At 38.5% G+C, this 18102-nt stretch overlaps 1 protein-coding gene across 2 annotated transcripts in view; it reads left to right on the top strand.

Moving 5' to 3' along the window:
- The window catches only part of Itga8 (integrin subunit alpha 8), a 182371-nt gene that overhangs the window by 41807 nt on the left and 122462 nt on the right, over positions 1 to 18102 (top strand). For both annotated transcript variants that reach the window (XM_021192601.2, XM_029536874.1), the window contains exons 7-11: positions 966 to 1091; positions 5122 to 5166; positions 7717 to 7760; positions 9141 to 9197; positions 11876 to 11928. In XM_021192601.2, the coding sequence (XP_021048260.1) occupies positions 966 to 1091; positions 5122 to 5166; positions 7717 to 7760; positions 9141 to 9197; positions 11876 to 11928 (325 nt within the window). The remainder of the gene's footprint in view (positions 1 to 965; positions 1092 to 5121; positions 5167 to 7716; positions 7761 to 9140; positions 9198 to 11875; positions 11929 to 18102) is intronic.

The following is an 18102-nucleotide window of genomic DNA, read 5'->3' as shown; positions in this document are numbered from 1 at the left end:
CCCTCCCCCTCCCCCTCTCTGTGTGTGTTTATGTCTGTCTGTCTGTCTGTCTGTCTGTCTGTCTGTCTGTCTTTCTCTCTCTCCGTGAAATTTTAGATCTCATTGGACATAGATGCCTCTTACTATCATAATTTCATTGTTTTTCTATACAGCTTTTCAATAAATGTAAAAGGCTCAAAGATTTATTAGATCTTTCCTTCAACTGGGATGAGAACTTTATAATCTGTGAAGTAAGCAAGTTCCAAACATATATGCAAAAAAAAAAAACCCTTATTAGAATGGAAAGGAAATTTTGGATGTATAGCCACTAGCAAAACTATGTGACCTTTGAGAACACCAGCAACTTCTTTAAGCATGAAAAAACTTATATACTACTGATTGATGTTATATTTCCTTCTGACTAGAACATTATAGTTTTGTTTTGTTGTTGTTCTTTTTGTTTGTTTGTTTGTTTGTTTTGGACACAGGGTCTCATGTAGCCCTGCCTGAGCTCAAACCTACTGTGTAACCCAGGATGATCTTGAACTTCTAATCCTTCTGCCTCCATCTCTGAAATGCTGGAGTTAGAGGCGTGAATCTCCTCGTTCCCTGCTCAGCTTCAAGTCGAGTTGGCCATGCTATGTAGGCAGTCTATGAAATGAAGTCCAGCCCCAATTTAGACTACAAATTTAAATGTAAATTTCACTTGTAATTGCTATTATTCCTATTTTTATTACTTGAAGGCAGAGAGGGGATATACATGAAAAGTACAGGAAAATGGATAAATATTGCGGTTCATCTCTGGCCTTCCACTAGAAAGGAATTTTCTAGACAGTTATAACTAACCTCTGTCTCTCAGTTTTGGGGGCAGGGATGGACCAAGTCCTTGATAGTATTCAAGAGTGTGTGGTGTGGTTCCAGGGCTGCTGAGCAAGAACCTGACCCTTGCATCCACTCAGTTGATGTATTAATTTGTTCCATTGCAGGTCAGGTGATCACTGTCAGTATAGCAGACATCATTGCAAATTACTCATTCAAGGATATTTTACGAAAACTGGCCGCAGAAAAGCAGACAGATGTGGCTCCAGCTTCCTATGATGACAGCTACCTTGGTAAGAACTATTGCTCAGATTCAGTTTCTCAGAAGGCAAGTAAATTAAATGTACATGTGATTTTCTTTGTACTGACTTATCTGGTGTTATCTGACATCTTCTGGAAACTTTCCTTCTTCTTATTTTGAGTAGACCCTTACATTGTCTTTCTCAGCACAACTTGCTTTATCATGCAACATTTATGATAACATAACATGATTCTAGCTCCTATTTTATAGGCTTACTGTCATTCTCCTATACTGCATCACTGGTAGAAGACATTTATATCAGCAGGGCTGCTGCTCATGCTATGGGGCGACATGACAGCAGACCTGTCTGGTTTCAACAATAGAGAAGAATCATTCTATAAGGAGGACTGTTCTCAAATTTTATTATATCCAAACCATACAATGTCATTTTAATATTAATGTTACCCACATTTGGGTGTCTAAGTGATATGTTCATTGCTTTATGCATTGAAAAATTAAATTATGGTTATGTTTTGTCAGTATAGATGGAACTTTGTGTTTGAGTTCAATGATGTCCATGGACTACTATCCAGAAAGGAATTAAGAGTTGCTCATCATGCCACAAAATAGAAACAGAAGGTACTCTACCAAGTTGATTCTATGAAGCCAAAATTCCTCTGATTCCTAAGCCACACAAAAACTCAACAAAAAAAGAGAACCTCAGACCAATTTTCCTTATGAATATCGATGCAAAAATACTCAATAAGATTCTCGAAAGCTGAATCTAAGAACACATCAAAATCATTCATCATCCATCATGATCAAGTAGGCTCCATCCCAGGGATGCAGAGATCGCTCAATATATCCCATCAATGTAATATAATTTATCAACGTAATCCACGATATAAACAAACTCAAAGACAAAAGCCACATGATCATCTCATTAGATGCTGAGAAAGCATCTGACATTTTGTCATTTTGTCCAACACCCATTCATGATGAAAGACTTGGAAAGATCAGGTATTCAAGGCCCATATCTAAACATAATCAAAGCAATATACAGCAAACCAGTAACCAACATCAAACTAAATGGAGAGAAACCTGAAGCAATCCCACTAAAATGAGGGACTAGACAAGGCTGCTCACTTTCTCCCTACCTATTCAATATAGTACTTGAAGTCTTGACTGGAGCAATTAGACAACAAAAAGAGATCAAAGGGATGCAAATTGGAAAGGAAGAAGTCAAAATATCACTATTTGCAGATGATATGATAGTACATATAAGTGACCCCAAAAATTCTACCAGAGAACTCCTAAACCTGATAAACAGCTTCAGTGCAGTAGCTGGATATAAAATTAACTCAAACAAATCAGTGACCTTTCTCTACACAAAGGATAAACAGGCTGAGAAAGAAATTAGGGAAACAACACCCTTCACAATAGTCACAAATAATATAAAATGCCTTGGTGTGACTCTAACTAAGGAAGTGAAAGATCTATATGATAAGAACTTCAAGTCTCTGAAGAAAGAAATTGAAGAACATCTCAGAAGATGGAAAGATCTCCCATGCTCATGGATTGGCAGGATTAACATAATCAAAATGTCTATCCTGCAGAAAGCAATCTACAGATTCAATGCAATCCCCATCAAAATTCCAATTCAATTCTTCACAGAGTTAAAAAGCAATTTGCAAGTTCATCTGGAATAACAAAAAAACCTAGGATAGCAAAAACTATTCTCAACAATAAAAGAACTTGTGGTAGAATTACCACCTCTCACCTCAGCTGTACTCCAGAGCAATTTGATAAAAACTGCATGGTACTGGTACAGCTATAGACAGGCAGATCAATGGAATAGACTTGAAGACCCAGAAATGAACCCACGCACCTATGTTCACTTGATCTTTGACAAAGGAGCTAAAACCATCCAGTGGGAAAAAAGACAGAATTTTCAACATATGGTGCTGGCTTAACTGGAGGTTAGCATGTAGAAGAACACAAATTGATCCATTCTTATCTCCTTGTACAAAGCTCAAGTCTAAGTGGATCAAGGGACTCTACATAAGTACAGAAATTTATAGAGGAGAAAATGGGGAAGAGCATTGAAGATATGGTCACAGGGGAAAAATTCCTGAACAGAACAGCAATGGCTTGTGCTGTAAGATCAACAATCAACAAATGGGACCTCATAAAATTGCAAAGCTCCTGTAAGACAAAAGACACTGTCAATAAGACAAAAAGGCCACCACCAGATTGGGAAAGGATCTTTCCCAAACCTAAATCAGATAGGGGACTAATATCCAATATATACAAAGAATTCAAGAAGCTGGACTCCAGAAAATCAAATAACCCCATTAAAAAATGGGGTACAGAACTAAACAAATATTCTCAACTGAGGAATACCGAATGGCTGAGAAGCATCTGAAAAAATGTTCAACATCCTTAATCATCAGGTAAATGCAAATCAAAACAACCCTGAGATTCTACCTCACACCAGCCAGAATGACTAAGATCAAAAATTCAGGTGACAGCAGATGCTGGTAAGGATGTGGTGAAAGAGGAACACTCCTCCATTGGTGGTGGGATTGCAAGGTGGTACAACCACTCTGGAAATCAGTCTGGCAGTTCCTCAGATAATTGGACATAGCACTACTGGAGGATCCAGCAGTACCTCTCCTGGGCATATACCCAGAAGGTGCTCCAAGTGATAATATGGACCCATGCTCCACTATGTTCATAGCAGCCTTATTTATAATAGCCAGAAGCTGGAGAGGACCCAGATATCCCTCAACAGAGGAATGGATACAGAAAATGTGATACATTTACACAATGGAGTACTACTCAGCTATTAAAAACAATCAATTTATGAAATTCTTAGGCAAATGGATGGATCTGGAGGGCATCATCCTGAGTGAGGTAACCCAATCACAAAAAAACACACATGATATGCACTCACTGGTAAGTGGATATTGGCCCAGAAACTCAGAATATCCAAGATACAGTTTGCAAAACACATGAAACTCAAGAAGAAGGAAAATCAAAGTGTGGATACTTCAATCTTTCTTAGAAGGGGGAACAAAATACCCATAGAAGGAGTTACAGAGACAAAGTTCAGATGAAGAAGGACCATCCAGAGTCTGTCCCATCTGGTTATGCATCCCATAAACAACCACCAAACCCAGACACTATAGCAGATGCCAACAATATTTTGCTGACAGGAACCTGATAGAGCTGTCTCCTGTGAGGCTCTGTCAGTGCCTAACAAATACAGAAGTGGATGTCCACAGTCATCCATTGGTCAGAGCACAGTGTCCCCAGTGAAGGAGTTAGAGAAAGTACCCAAAAGGAGCTGAAGGGGTCTGCAGTCCTATAAGAGGAACAATATGGACTAATCAATACCCCCAGAGCTCCCTGGGACTAAACCACCAATCAAAGAAAACACATAGTGGGACTCATGTCTCTAGCTGCAGATGTAGCAGAGGATGACATAATAGGCCATCAGTGGGAGGAGAGGCCCTTGGTCTTGTGAAGATTCTATGCCCCAGTATAGGGGAAGGCCAGGGCCAGTAATTGGGAGTGGGTGGGTTGGAGAGCAGGGGGAAGGGGAGGGGATAGGGGATTTCGGAGAAGAAACTAGGAAAGGGGATAGCATTTGAATTGTAAATAAAGAAACTATCTAGTGAAAAATAAACAATAAAAATTTTATGCAACATTAAAAAGAGACTAGGTCATCATGATGATCTATAACAAACCATGATTACAAAGGCTGTCTTATAGAAATTATGCTTGGTGGTGATGAATTTGCCGCTTTTAAAAAGAATCAGCTGCCACATGCACCTACGGGGCCATGAACTCGTGCTCTGAAGGCTGATCTAGATCTAGGGAAGGTCTGTGTGGCAGATCTTCTTTAGAGGCAGGAATTTGTCTGAAAGTGTCTATATCGGAGTGATTATTTTCCTTTCAGAGAACCTTTAACTTTTAAAACCTCTGAACAACACAGGATCACGACAGCACTTTAGTTTCTCAAGAGACAATTCATTTCTTATCAAATGTAATTCATTCTTTTTTCCTCTTTAATATAGGATATTCAGTTGCTGCTGGAGAATTCACTGGTGACTCTCAGCAAGGTCAGAGATATCATTAAACTTAAGCTATTTTAAAACCTTGGGGAATGCTAAATGACACATAAGTCATTGTAAATATGATTGATTTTTGCTACACAAAGATTTATGTAGATGAAATGTATATATCTATGGGATAATTTTTGTGGAAAATAATATACACATTGACACAGTATTTTATTTCAAAGAATCTCACTGCAATCAGTTTCACAGCCTGGTCTCCAGAGTGAGTTCCTTGATAGCCAGGGCTACACAGAAAAAACCCTACCTCAAAAAAGAAAACCCCACAAAAAACAAACTAACAAAAAGAATCTATTCCTATCCCCATAAAATCAAATTAAGAAATTAAAAATGAGGAAAGTTTCCAGGATTATAAATGAAAACTATACAGATGATTAAATGACTTAATAGGTCACACTTGCATAATAATATGTCAGAGTGAAAAAAAATCCAGATTTTTCCACTCTAATTTATAGCAGTGAATATCACAGGTGCCCTCCTCCACCTGATGTCACCCTAACATGTCAACACTGTTCCCCTTTCTCCATTAGACAAGCCCAATCCCAAATAACAGGACAAACGACTCCCTCTTCTCATAGACAGCCTTCATTGTTTATCCTGTTTCCAAACCTCTGGCCCTGTGCCTGTCTTCCCACCATACTTAACTTTTTAGGCTAGTTGTCAAATGGCATGTCCTCAACTCCTTACTAAGCATCACACTTCTATAAATTCCTATGCCATCTCATTTTCCAGCTCTTCTAAGGTCTTTGCCACCTATTCATTTGTTACAGACTTTTATGTGTACCTACTATGTGCCAGGATCTGTTAAATTCTGTGAATGCAGAAGTAAACAAATTCTCCTTAATCTCAGAGATTCACTATTTTGGGTATGACGAACACAGAGCACCTGCTGTCTTACTTGGGATTTTATTGCTGTGAAGAGATACCATGATCACAGCAACTCTTAAAAAAGAAAATATTTAACTGAGGCTGGCTTACAGCTCAGAGGTTTAGTTCATTACTGCCACGGGTAGCATGACTGCATGCAGGGACATTAGTAATTTTCACTATATTTCAGTAATATCTAGAAAATGCATTCAGACTTTGTATGAGTTGAGGATTTATAAAATAAAGGCACAGTCAAAGGCATCTCAAACAGTTCCTTAGACCATTAAGAATCTATGGTCATCCATGCTCATTATCAATGGGACAAGTTGGGGAGCTGAATAAAAGAGAATTTGAGGGCCTATAGAGATGATTCAATGAGCAAAAGACTTCTACAAAGAGTAAAGACCTAAGTTCTGGTCCTCGGCACCTATGTAAAAAGCTTGGTGCAGCAGCAAGGACCTACGGGCAAGGTAGGACTCCTTGAGTTTCAGTAACCTCTAAAGTCTAAGTTGAACAGTAAGCTCTAATTTCAGTAAGAGACCTGTCTCCAAAAACTAAAGTGGAAAACAATAAAAGACTGTATCAAATCTTTGGCCTCCACAAACATACTCATGGGCACACAGAAACCTGCTACACACACACACACACACACACACACACACACACACACACACACACAAATAAATAATAACATGACAAAAAAGAATGAGAAGAAAAATAATTTTATGAACACTTCTTGATGTGGATTCTTAATATGGAATCTTTGGCCTGTGCTGATTGGTCCACAGATGGCCCTCATGGTAACTGAAGCTCCAAGGAGTACCTTTGTGGCGGTACAAAAGATGTCCCCAGAGCAGATGTTAGCAAAACTTCAGGGAAAGGTTTAACTTTAAATCACATGCACACCTGCAAAGACAGGAGGATGTTCTGAAGGGCAGTATGTGCATTGCAACAGCTCAAAGTGTGACTTTTGCTTGCTTGTTTGCTATCATCTGTAAAGAAGCATCAGGCATAATGAAACTGCAAACCCTGATTTCGAGCTTTTAACACTCCGCATCACCATTTACAAGGTGCCATCTTTACCCTCTGCATCACCATTTACAAGGCACCATCATCCTTAGCACTTGGCTGCTAAATAGCTTTAAATATACAGGAAGCTGAAGAAATGGCTCTGTAGTTAATGTACAACTCATAGAAACATAAGGACCTGAGTTTTATCCTAAGAACTCATCTGAAATAGACACCATGGTGGCTTGTGCTTGTAAAGCTAGGTGTGAGAAGGCAGAAGCAGGCAGATCTTTGTGGCTCACTGGCCAGCCAGGAGAGCTGAGGTAATTTTATAAGCACTAAATCCTAGTCTCAAAAACCCAAGATGGATGTCTCCTGTGGAAAAAACATCCAAGGTTCTGCTCTTTTTGATACCTGCATCTGTGTGTACCCAAGCACATGAATACACACCACACACACACACACACACACACACACACACACACACATACACACCCATATATATATATGTATATGCATATGTATATACATATGTATATGATGTATATGATGTATATGTATACATATATGTATATGTGTATGCGTATGTGTATGCATATGATGAATATGTATATGTATATGTATATGTATTTTCCCTCTAAATTATCTTCTTATCTCTAGAATTGGTTGCTGGGATTCCAAGAGGAGCACAGAACTTTGGATATGTGAGTATCAAGATATATTCCAGACATATTGTAGGTGTACTGAAGTGTTTTCCCCCATGTGACTTTAGACCATATTAAATGTCCTTTACTAAATATTTCCTGCTACAGTACTGGGCTGTTTTCCTACTCAACCCAGAGGGGAACAAATGCAAGCACGTTGACGGCATGGTTTCTGGGGGTCCCTGTGAAACCAAAATATGCAAAGTCTGTACACAAAATTCCTCTATATGTATATTTTTTCCTTCACAAAGGCATATGCTACTGGATTTAGAGGATACCTAAAAGATGAGCTTATCTCCAGGTCCCTAACTCATTTTTCTACAAAGGTGCTTAAAAACAAGTTGTCATTCCAAAATGTCAGGTTTTAGGTGGATAACATTTAATCCTATCATAACTGGTCAATTCGAAGTTAGAAAAAAGACACTCACAAAGAGATGGCATAAAAGGGCTTACAGAGTGAGGGAGAGAGCTCAGTCAGTTGAGAGCTTTCTGTGCAAACACAAGAACATATATTTGATTCTCAGACTTTGCATGGAAAAAGTCAGGAGGGAGAGACAGGCTGACCCCTGGAACTTGATGCCTAGCCTGCTTAGCTCAACTGTCAAGCCTCCAGCCAAAGAGAGACCCTGACTTAAAGAAGTAGGGAGAGGATTCCAGAGGAATGACACTTGATGTTGACCTCTGGCTTCCGCATGAACATGGACACTTGTTCAACTGCACCCACATGAGTACTTCCATGTTGCCACACAAGTATTTACCATGTGCATGATGTGGATTCTCTCCTACCGCTCAAGAAGCTGATAAGTTCAGAGGGATTCGGAGTATAAAGTTAACCCAGGCTCCACACGAAGTTCCAGGTCAGCTCAAGGTGTGTGAGTCTCTGACTGAGAAAGTAAATTAAAATAAAATACAATCTATAATTAAATTAATTATCTATATTAAATTAATCTATATTAATTTAATTAATTATCTAAATTAAATTAATCTATAATTATAATAAAATACAATTTGTATTTGGCTAACAAGAATTAAAGCAGACATTTTTTTCTATGTGGATAGGAATTAAAAAGTTTATTTTCTAACAAGCCATTTATCATCCTCCTAATAGTATAAGCACACAAATGTGTTTATGAAAAAAAAAATCATGATCAGACAAAATAACTGACTAACATGCCAACTGCCATCCATATCTTTGCATTTAATTATCTCCCTTTCTAGGGTCATCAGCATGCTCTTTGCTTAAAAAGTTCAGTTGCCTTTTGCTAAGACCATGCTTGGGGGCTGTTATACTTCATAAGAATTTAAAATGATTTAAATTGCCATCATTTAACATTTTCTGATTCTGTTGAATGATATACTGTCTCACTTCTGCAATTTCAGGTCTCCATCATTAACTCCACAGACATGACCTTCATTCAGAATTTTACTGGTGAGCAGGTAAAGACTTTTGGATTGTTGTTGTCTTGACACAGAGTCTCAGTTAAACTCTCCTCGAACTCACTGTGTAGCCCGGGTTGGCCTTGAACTCATGGTAGTCTTCCTGCCTCACCCTCCCCAGTACTGAGATTGCAGATTTGCACCATTATACCCAGCCTAAGGGCCAGATATTTAAATACAAAGCATCCAATGTTTATATCAGGTATTCATTCATTTGTTCAGGAAGTAGTGAACAATGGTGTACCTAATCAATCTCAGACCTCAAGCTGCTGTGTATGGAAGAAGTAGAATGGCACAGTTGATTTTACTTCAGATGGTGATCAATGATTTGAACAAAATAAAACAGAATTATATCATATGATGGAGGAAGTCAAAGGCTGACAGACTCCCAGCAGAAGCACCTAAACACAAAGCCCATGGCAGAGTATATGCAGGCTTCCACACAGAAACTAGCCAGACAAATCGGAGGCTCCTGAGGGCTGCCACGGCTATAAGCAAGCAAGAAATAAGTCTGAATTGAGAGTAACTGTGTGGCACCTTTGGTGAGTGCTAGTCTAGAACTATCTGGTTTTAAGGGTTTTCTATTTGCCACACTCGTGAAAAATTGAATGCAAACCATGAAGCTGACCCTAGCAATCTGCATTAAGCTCCTTGCTTCCCATTTGTGGTGGTGAGGATGAAATACGGGCCCTTGCACACATTAGCTATGTGCTCTACCCTGAGTTAACCACTAGCCCTTATTTGTTTTGATAGTTTCTCACTATGGTATTGTGACCTGGTGAAATTTTTCACCTTCTATTTCAAGCACTGAAGGTAACCCTGCCCTCCAGGAAAACAATGTCCAGAGAATCAGTTAGCAAGGGTTTTGAATGAACAGAAAGAGCCTTTCATATTTTGTGCAAAAATTTGAGTTTGTGCCTAGGTACCCATTGCTGTGCAATTTTCACCAAGGAATTTCATCCCTCTCCTGGTACTTTGTTGAGTGGCAGGGATAAATGAGGCTGGGTGATAGTGAAGGTAGATAGTTGGTAAAGTTTGAATAGCTCTTCTGGAGGGATTTTGTATCACAATGGAGTCTACCCTGTCTCAGGAATTGCAGGAAGGAATAGCTTCTCTTAGCTACTTTGTGGGTTCTTCCTTTTCCCACCCTTTATACCCCCATATCACCCCCTATCACTAGATAGGTGAGAAAGAAGAGAGAATCTGGATCTAATTTCTTTCTTCTTATTCTTTGATCGTAACTACTAATAAACTGCCCTAAATAACCAACAACCACTCAACCCGCCTACGGGGCTCTAGCATGTATATACCTCTGAAAAGTTCGAGAATTCCAAACATCACAAATGCAGCATCTATCTGCAGCTGGCAAAGCCATGCCTCTGCTATAGCACAAGGCAAATCATAGTCAGTTGCTGTGAAGTCGTTCCATATCCTAACACCTGGGGTTAAAATGAAAGCACATTCTTAAAATATATCTGTTTTCTAGAGAAAACAAAATTCCAAAAGTGTCACTACAGGAAAGACTAAAGTCTGCCTTCCAAGGAACATGGTTTCTAGTGGGCTGTATTTTGATTGAATTAGTGGATGATTGGAGATTCAGTCAGCTAAAGTATCAGATTACAGACTAAGGAAACAGAGGAGGGGCTAGAGCCTTTGGAAAGGTGCTTGTGATGCAAACTTGAACAGTCCCCATTGGCAGAAGCATAGGCACAATGGCAAATGTCTGTAACTCCAGTGCTTGGGAGCCAGAGAAAAGAGAATGTTGCAAAGAAATACATCGGAATATATCCAGATTAGTAAACTCCAGAATCAGTAAGAGTGTCTGTCTCAAAAATTCCTAGTAAGGAAAACCTGAGGAAGATGCTGATCTGTGGCCTCACACACTTGTATACATATGTACACCTGTACACACCTGTGAACATGAGACACACACACACACACACACACACACACACACACACACACAAACACAAAGAACAACATTGGTAAGGTGAAAAGATGACCCAAACTGAAACAAATTATAAAACTATTTTAAAACAACTCTGAGGGGAGACTGTGGGAGATGATTGTATAGTATTTACACTCACTGAAAGGACTTGGAATTCTTATTAAATATGATCTCATTGTAATTTGATGAGTTGTGAATTTCCCTAAAATTAAAGTCCTATTGTGATTTGCTAACATAGAAACCAAACTAGATAGTGTAATTGCTACTTTACTTTTCTGTCACTGTGCTTATGAGTAGCATCTGTTCTGGGAGGATGCTATCTGGGATCTCAGAGTTCAACAGTGCAGCATCTGAAAATGTCCTGGAAGTCCTGCACATGTGGTGAATCTGAGATGATTCTATGGAGTTCAAAATGTCTGAACTAAGTATGTTAAAGCACTAGATGTCATAGAAAGACTACAAGTAGAAAAGAGCCTCCTAAAGGTTTTGTCCACCAATTGAATGGACCTAATGTATCCAGAGGATGTACCAGCAGATGTCAGGATTATTAAGGAGGGAATTATTCATTAGGTCAGAGGTTAAACTAAATGACTTGACCACTTGGAACAAGGTCTGGGGTCTATGAATTCAAATGCAAAATTGTGCCACAGTGAGAGTCATTTCTCATGAATAAGTAAGAGGTGACTATAAACTTGGCTTCCTGAACACAAAATCTATTATTGTATTGCAGATGGCATCTTATTTTGGATATACTGTTGTGGTATCAGATGTTAACAATGATGGGTAAGTTTATAAGAACTTCCTCCCTTGCTGCATGTTATGTCCATCCATAAAAGATGTTATATATTTCCTTCATCGACCACATCCTTTTGTACTTCCTGAACAAGATAGAGGCTCTCTTGTTTTAACTTTTGGTTCAGGACAAGAGGATGCATGTAATAAAGAATTCTGTCATCTTATTTTATGTCTTGCTGAGAGTTTCCACATCTGCCACTTCTAAAAAGAGGACAATTTTTGTTTGGCTTTGCTCTGATATTCAAGAAATGGCCATTTGTCAAACACAGCAGCATGTGAAGGGCTTGCTCATCCATTTCACTTTGTGCCCAGAGGTTCTCCCTTTATGTGATACAATTATAAAATGTTTTACACATCTATGAATTTTTTCCTTCCTATATTGCTTTAGCCAACCTATCAGTAAAATTCCTAAAGAACATGAAAAATTAAATTATTTCCAATCCTGGCCGTGAATTATAGTTGAGCTTGAACTAAACTCCCCTACTAAATTGTGGTTGTCTGGAAGTAATTTTATCCAAACTAAATGATTATGCACACCCTTTGTTTATCAAGGCACTTGAGAGATAGTTTGGCAAAGCATTAAGAAAATGTGAGCCAAGTGTGGTAGTGAGTTCATATCTGTAACAAGCCTTTCTGAGACTAAAATGGGGCACTGTGAGTTCAAGTCTACAGTAGAGTATATAGGACAGAGAGTGTATAGCAAGGGAAGGAAGGTCCAAAGAAGGAGGAGGAGGAGGAGGAGGAAGAGAGGTACTAGGAAGAGGAGGAGGAAGAGAAGAGAAAAATCTTTTAAGTTGAGATTTACTGATCGTCCATTTAACAAATTCTGCTGGAGAATTTCCTGTGGAAGGCATAATTCTCAGGCACTCACAGCACTGTATAAGGTGAATAAGGCAGGTAGACCTCTGCTCTCACAGATTACATGTTTTTGTACAAAGCAAGTATCTGAAGTATCCTTACTGTATTTTATGATCAGATCCAATCATCTTAGATGGATCATCAATAGGTTATTTCTCTCTCACACTTACAACACTGGAGGTATTTTTATTATCATGGTGCGGCATGCAAATGGAAAATTTTGAGTACTTTCTGTACATCCTAGAAAATGCTTTTACTATTTCTTTTTGTTGAACATCCTTATTTTGTCCACTGTGCATTGACTGAATGCTGCACTACCTTGAAATTTAAGTTAGAGTTGGGAGGTGGGAATTATAGCCCAAATCAATAAGTCAAATGAAGAGTATGTCAGATGGTATTGAGTTCTATGGAGAAAAAAAAGCTGAAAAGAATGAAGAGAAGTGAATAAATAAACTATGGTAAATCTAGAGAATAATGTGTTATTCATCATTAGAAGATGCGAGCTGTCATAAAAAAAATATGGGTAAACTCTGAGTGCCTATTACTAATTACTAAGGAGGAAGAGGAGAAAGAAAGAAAGAAGAGGAGGAGGAAGGAGAGAAAGAGGGAGAGAAGGAGAGAGTAGGAGAGGGAGGAAGGGAGGAAGTGAATCCGTCTCTCTGGAAAATTCTGGAAAAGATATGTGTTATATATTCCCATTGCTATTTGGGAAAATGGAAAAACTTCAGTGCTTGCCCAAGATCCTAGGAGGGAGGGCTGAATGAATAGGGCTCAGAGGATTTATCAGTCAACATAACCATTCTGAGATACAATCTTTGCATATTTGCTAAATCTCAAAAAGCAGCAGGAGTGAGATCCAGGTAAACGAGGCACTTGGATAATTATTTCTGTATATTGGTTTACTGTTTAATAAATGTTCTTCTATGATAGAAGAATGATGGTCGAGAAAACTATCTGGGGGAGGGCAACACAGACCTCTGTGAGTTCTGTCCAAATTTACTTTGAATCTAAAACTGATCTATAAAATGAATTCTGCTGATGAATTTATAAAGAAAGACAGAGAAGACATATTGGGAAAGATGTTATTTTAAAATGAGAAAGGTCTGCCTGAGAAATAACAGTAAAATATGGCCATAGCCATAGGTAGGAAGGGTTTCCCACACAAACAGCAAGGGAAAAAATTCCTAGAGGTGGGATTTTCTGGAATATTCTAGAAACAGTGAAGGGATGTGAAAAGTGATGAGAACTTGGACTTCAAAATGTGTAGACTCCAAGGCATTTAATAGACATGGCCATTCATCACAGGGAGGCTAAAAGGAATCTGTCCCCAGGCAGTCATTATCCTATGTACTACAGGAGATTCAAAAGGAGACCATTCTCTCTGGTGCACTGTCTGTCTGGTTATTACCAGAGAAGGCAAAACAATGGTTTGGAAGCAGAAGTACTTGCACACTGGATATAGTTTGAAAGACTTGCTGAGTGCTGATTTTATCCTGCAAGCTATTAATTTTAAATGAAAAAATAGCATTCATCTCCAATTGTCTTAGTTGCAAAGAGAAAGATAACATTAGAAGATTCTTAACTTGATGGACTATAATTATTATGAAACCCTCTTAGAACTTCAGGAAAAAGCTAAGCTAAAGAAAAACATGAAGCCCAAACATGGCATGGCATCCAGATTCAGTGAGCCCACTATAGTGAAGCCAGTTCCACAGAAAGCAGTCGGATGTGCCTCACCATATTTGTTTCTTGGGTAGGCATCTGACCACACATGCTTGAGTCCTTAGTGGAACTCCATTAGGCTCACCCTTTTTCCAAGAGCCTTCCTCAGGTCACTCCTGTGACTTTTCCCAGAGTTCACAACTTGGGACTCCTTTTCCTGGAAACACTCTCATTTTCATGACATCAATATTTACAGCATACATTTTTGCCATGCAAAAGAGAAGCTGCTTTGGTTTCTTGCTGATCCAAACAACTTGTTAACCATAAACTCAGGAAACCTTTAAGTAGACGAGCTGTCCTTCGCTGGGATTTTCAAAATTGCTGTGTACACAATTCTTTTTTAATTTAATTATTTTTGAAATTAATAATATTTTTTTACTAAAGAATGGATTCATGAACCCCGTACTTTCTCCCAGATAAAGGGCCCATAGATTTTCAGTGTGCTAATAATGTGCTGTTTTAAATTACTTGGGTACAGTGAGATTCAAGGACCTATAATAAATAAAACACATTCTGGAAGCAAATGGAATTGACCAAAGGCAGATCTGTGGTAGAGCTGGACAACTCAAGCAAAATCAAGACCATGGTGGTAGTTTATATAGTTTATTCAGAGAGCTAAGAAAATCACCTAGGTGATGGCTAATGTTTAGAAGGACCATGCCCATCTAAGACACACCCAACCCCCACACTATGTCTTTGTCTCTCTATATGTGTCTTTGTGTGTGTCTCCTGTGTCTCTGTCTTTGTTTATCTCTTTCTCTCTCTGTCGTCTCTGTGTCTCTTCCTCTCTATCACTGTCTCTCTCTCTGTGTCTCTGTGTCTCTGTATCTCTCTCTGTCTGTCTCTCTCTCTCTGTCTCTGTCACTCTCTGTCTGTCTCTGTCTCTGTCTCTGTCTCTGTCTCTGTCTCTCTCTCTCTCTCTCTGCCACTCTGGGCTGAATCAGACTTTTCCACACCAAAAGATTATTAAGTACCATGTGTGAGACTGCAAATAAAGATTGTTTGACAGGGTGCATGTTGATATATATATATATATATATATATATATATATATATATATATATATATATATATATAGAGAGAGAGAGAGAGAGAGAGAGAGAGGGGGGGGCAGATTTCTGCCATGTAACCCTGGCTTGCCTCAAAATCATGATCTTCCTGTTCAGGCTCCCTTTTCACGGCATACAAACATTCATCAGCACATCTGAATATTTCTATTTAGAAAAAGTTCTACTGGTATTATAAATGGATTCCAAACATTTAGACCACACCATTGGGCACATACTAGTTGGTATGGGATATTATCAAGTCTGCCATGGTTTTGAAGCAATGGTATATACAGACTGAAAATAAAACAGAATCCATTTCAGTTTTGGTTTCTTGATGTAGTTTATTCTATGAACTGATTTATCTATGTAAACTTTTTAGTGGTTTTTGAAACAGCAAATAGAAATAGTAATTTTTGTTATATTTCTAGACAAGAGACTCTGTTTCCATTTTTCATTATAGTCACTGAATCATGCAGTTATTATTTATTCTATTTCAGAAACTGACATAATTATAATTGAACCTTGGCCATTTCCATACCCATTGTTCACAGCCCCACCTAGGACCAAAGGAAACACATTTCATCAGACTTCAGCCATCAATAAAATTAAGAACACTCTGGAGAGAAGCTTTTTAAAGGAGTAGCTTTTAGCAACTAAAATTTAAGCTAGATTCAGTCCCAAATTTTTTATTCACATAGGAGAAGTTATTATAAATAAATTAGGTAGAAAATCAAGAACAATGAAACATAACATGGTTGTAAGTTAGATTCAGTTCAAGAATGTAACTAGCTTAATTACTTTTGTTAGTATGTATCATAAACCAGCCAGGTCGCCTAGATATCACTTCTGCAGCCCACTGTTCTGGATTCCTTTAGTAAGTAAATTAGCATGCAAATTTTACTCCTGGAGAAAACGATATGGAGCTCCTATGTTAAATTAACTTATTAATATCACTCATCTGCAGGAATTAGGTTCTGGTTCTTCATGTTTGTTGTTCTCATTGGTGGATTCTCTCACACTATCACAAATAGTAACTGGTTGTCCTGTTTCACATGTCCTATGAAGGGTGAGGCATTGACCATTATATTAGGTCACCAGAGTGGATTTACACACAAATTGGAGAGAAAAATGAAGACTATATGCTTCACAGAGATGTTTAGATAGTACTTAAACTATGGCCTTCCAGATAAAATGAGGTTGATGTGTGTATGCTACTCCGTGAAATGCCTTTCCAGGAAAAGTTAAATCTCACCCACATCATCACCAAAGGAAATAGGTTTAGTGAAAACGCATCTTGAAGATGCTTTCTTCATAATTGCCTTATAAATAAAATCATTAAAACAATTTGAATAAGCCAGGCATGGAGGTGCACGCCTTTAATCCCAGCACTTGGGAGGCAGAGGCAGGTGAATTTCTGAGTTTGTGGCCAGCCTGGTCTACAGAGTGAGTTCCAGGACAGCCAGGGCTACACAGAGAAACCCTGTCTCAAAAAANCCTGGTCTACAGAGTGAGTTCCAGGACAGCCAGGGCTACACAGAGAAACCCTGTCTCAAAAAAAAAAAAAAAAAAAAAAAAAAAAAAAAAAAAGAAAGAAAGAAAGAAAAGAAAAAAGAAAAAAGAAAAAAAGAAAAAAGAAAAAAGAACAAAAAGAAAAGAAAAAACATTTGAATATATGTGAATATATGTAAATATATATATATACACACTCTTGAGCCAATTATACACCATCACTGATCAAACAGTCAACAAAAGTTATCTATGCTAATCAGTATTTTAAACTTGAATTGGGTACGCACACAGAAAAGAGATTTATCCAGTTATGTTGGCAAACTCTTATAATTACAACATTTTGGAGTCTGGGGCAGGAGGATCTGGAATTCAAGGCCAGGCTGGCTATCTGGCAAGACCTGATTTTTAAAAGCACACATAGGTTACTCCCAATAGTCCTTAATACCAAAGGCATTTGCCAGTTGGGGATGTATCTCAGATGATGGAGGGAAAATGGTGGATTTTTTTTTTTTTTTTACAGTTTTTGGATATGTATTTTGGAACATTTTAAGTTAGATGTGAGTCTGTAGTTCCAGCACTTGGGAGACTAAGCTAGAAGATGGTTGAGTTTCAGGCCAACTTGGGCTACATAGATAGACTCTGCCTGAAAGAAAAAAGAATGAAAGATAAAGGAGAGAGATGGGAAGATGGAAGGAAGTTGGGGGAGGGAGAGAGAAATTTGCATTTAGAAATCCTTCTTCTCTATATTAGAATGGCTACTCCAGCTTGTTTCTTCAGAGACTGCCCCACCTAGGGATCCATGCCATAATCAGCCACCAAACGCAGACTCTATTGCCTATGCCAGAAAGATTTTGTTGACATGACCCTGATAGTGCTGTCTCTTGTGAGGCTATGCCAGTGCCTGGCAAATACAGAAGTGGATGCTCACAGTCAGCTATTGGATGGAACACAGGGTCCCCAATCAAGGAGCTAGAGAAAGAACCCAAAGTGCTAAAGGGGTCTGCAACCCTATAGATGGAACAAC

This window comes from Mus pahari, chromosome 3 (genome assembly GCF_900095145.1).
Source record: "Mus pahari chromosome 3, PAHARI_EIJ_v1.1, whole genome shotgun sequence".
Lineage (NCBI taxonomy): Eukaryota > Metazoa > Chordata > Mammalia > Rodentia > Muridae > Mus > Mus pahari.
Note: the sequence above shows the minus strand (reverse complement) of the source record. Positions and strands in the feature narration are given on the sequence as shown.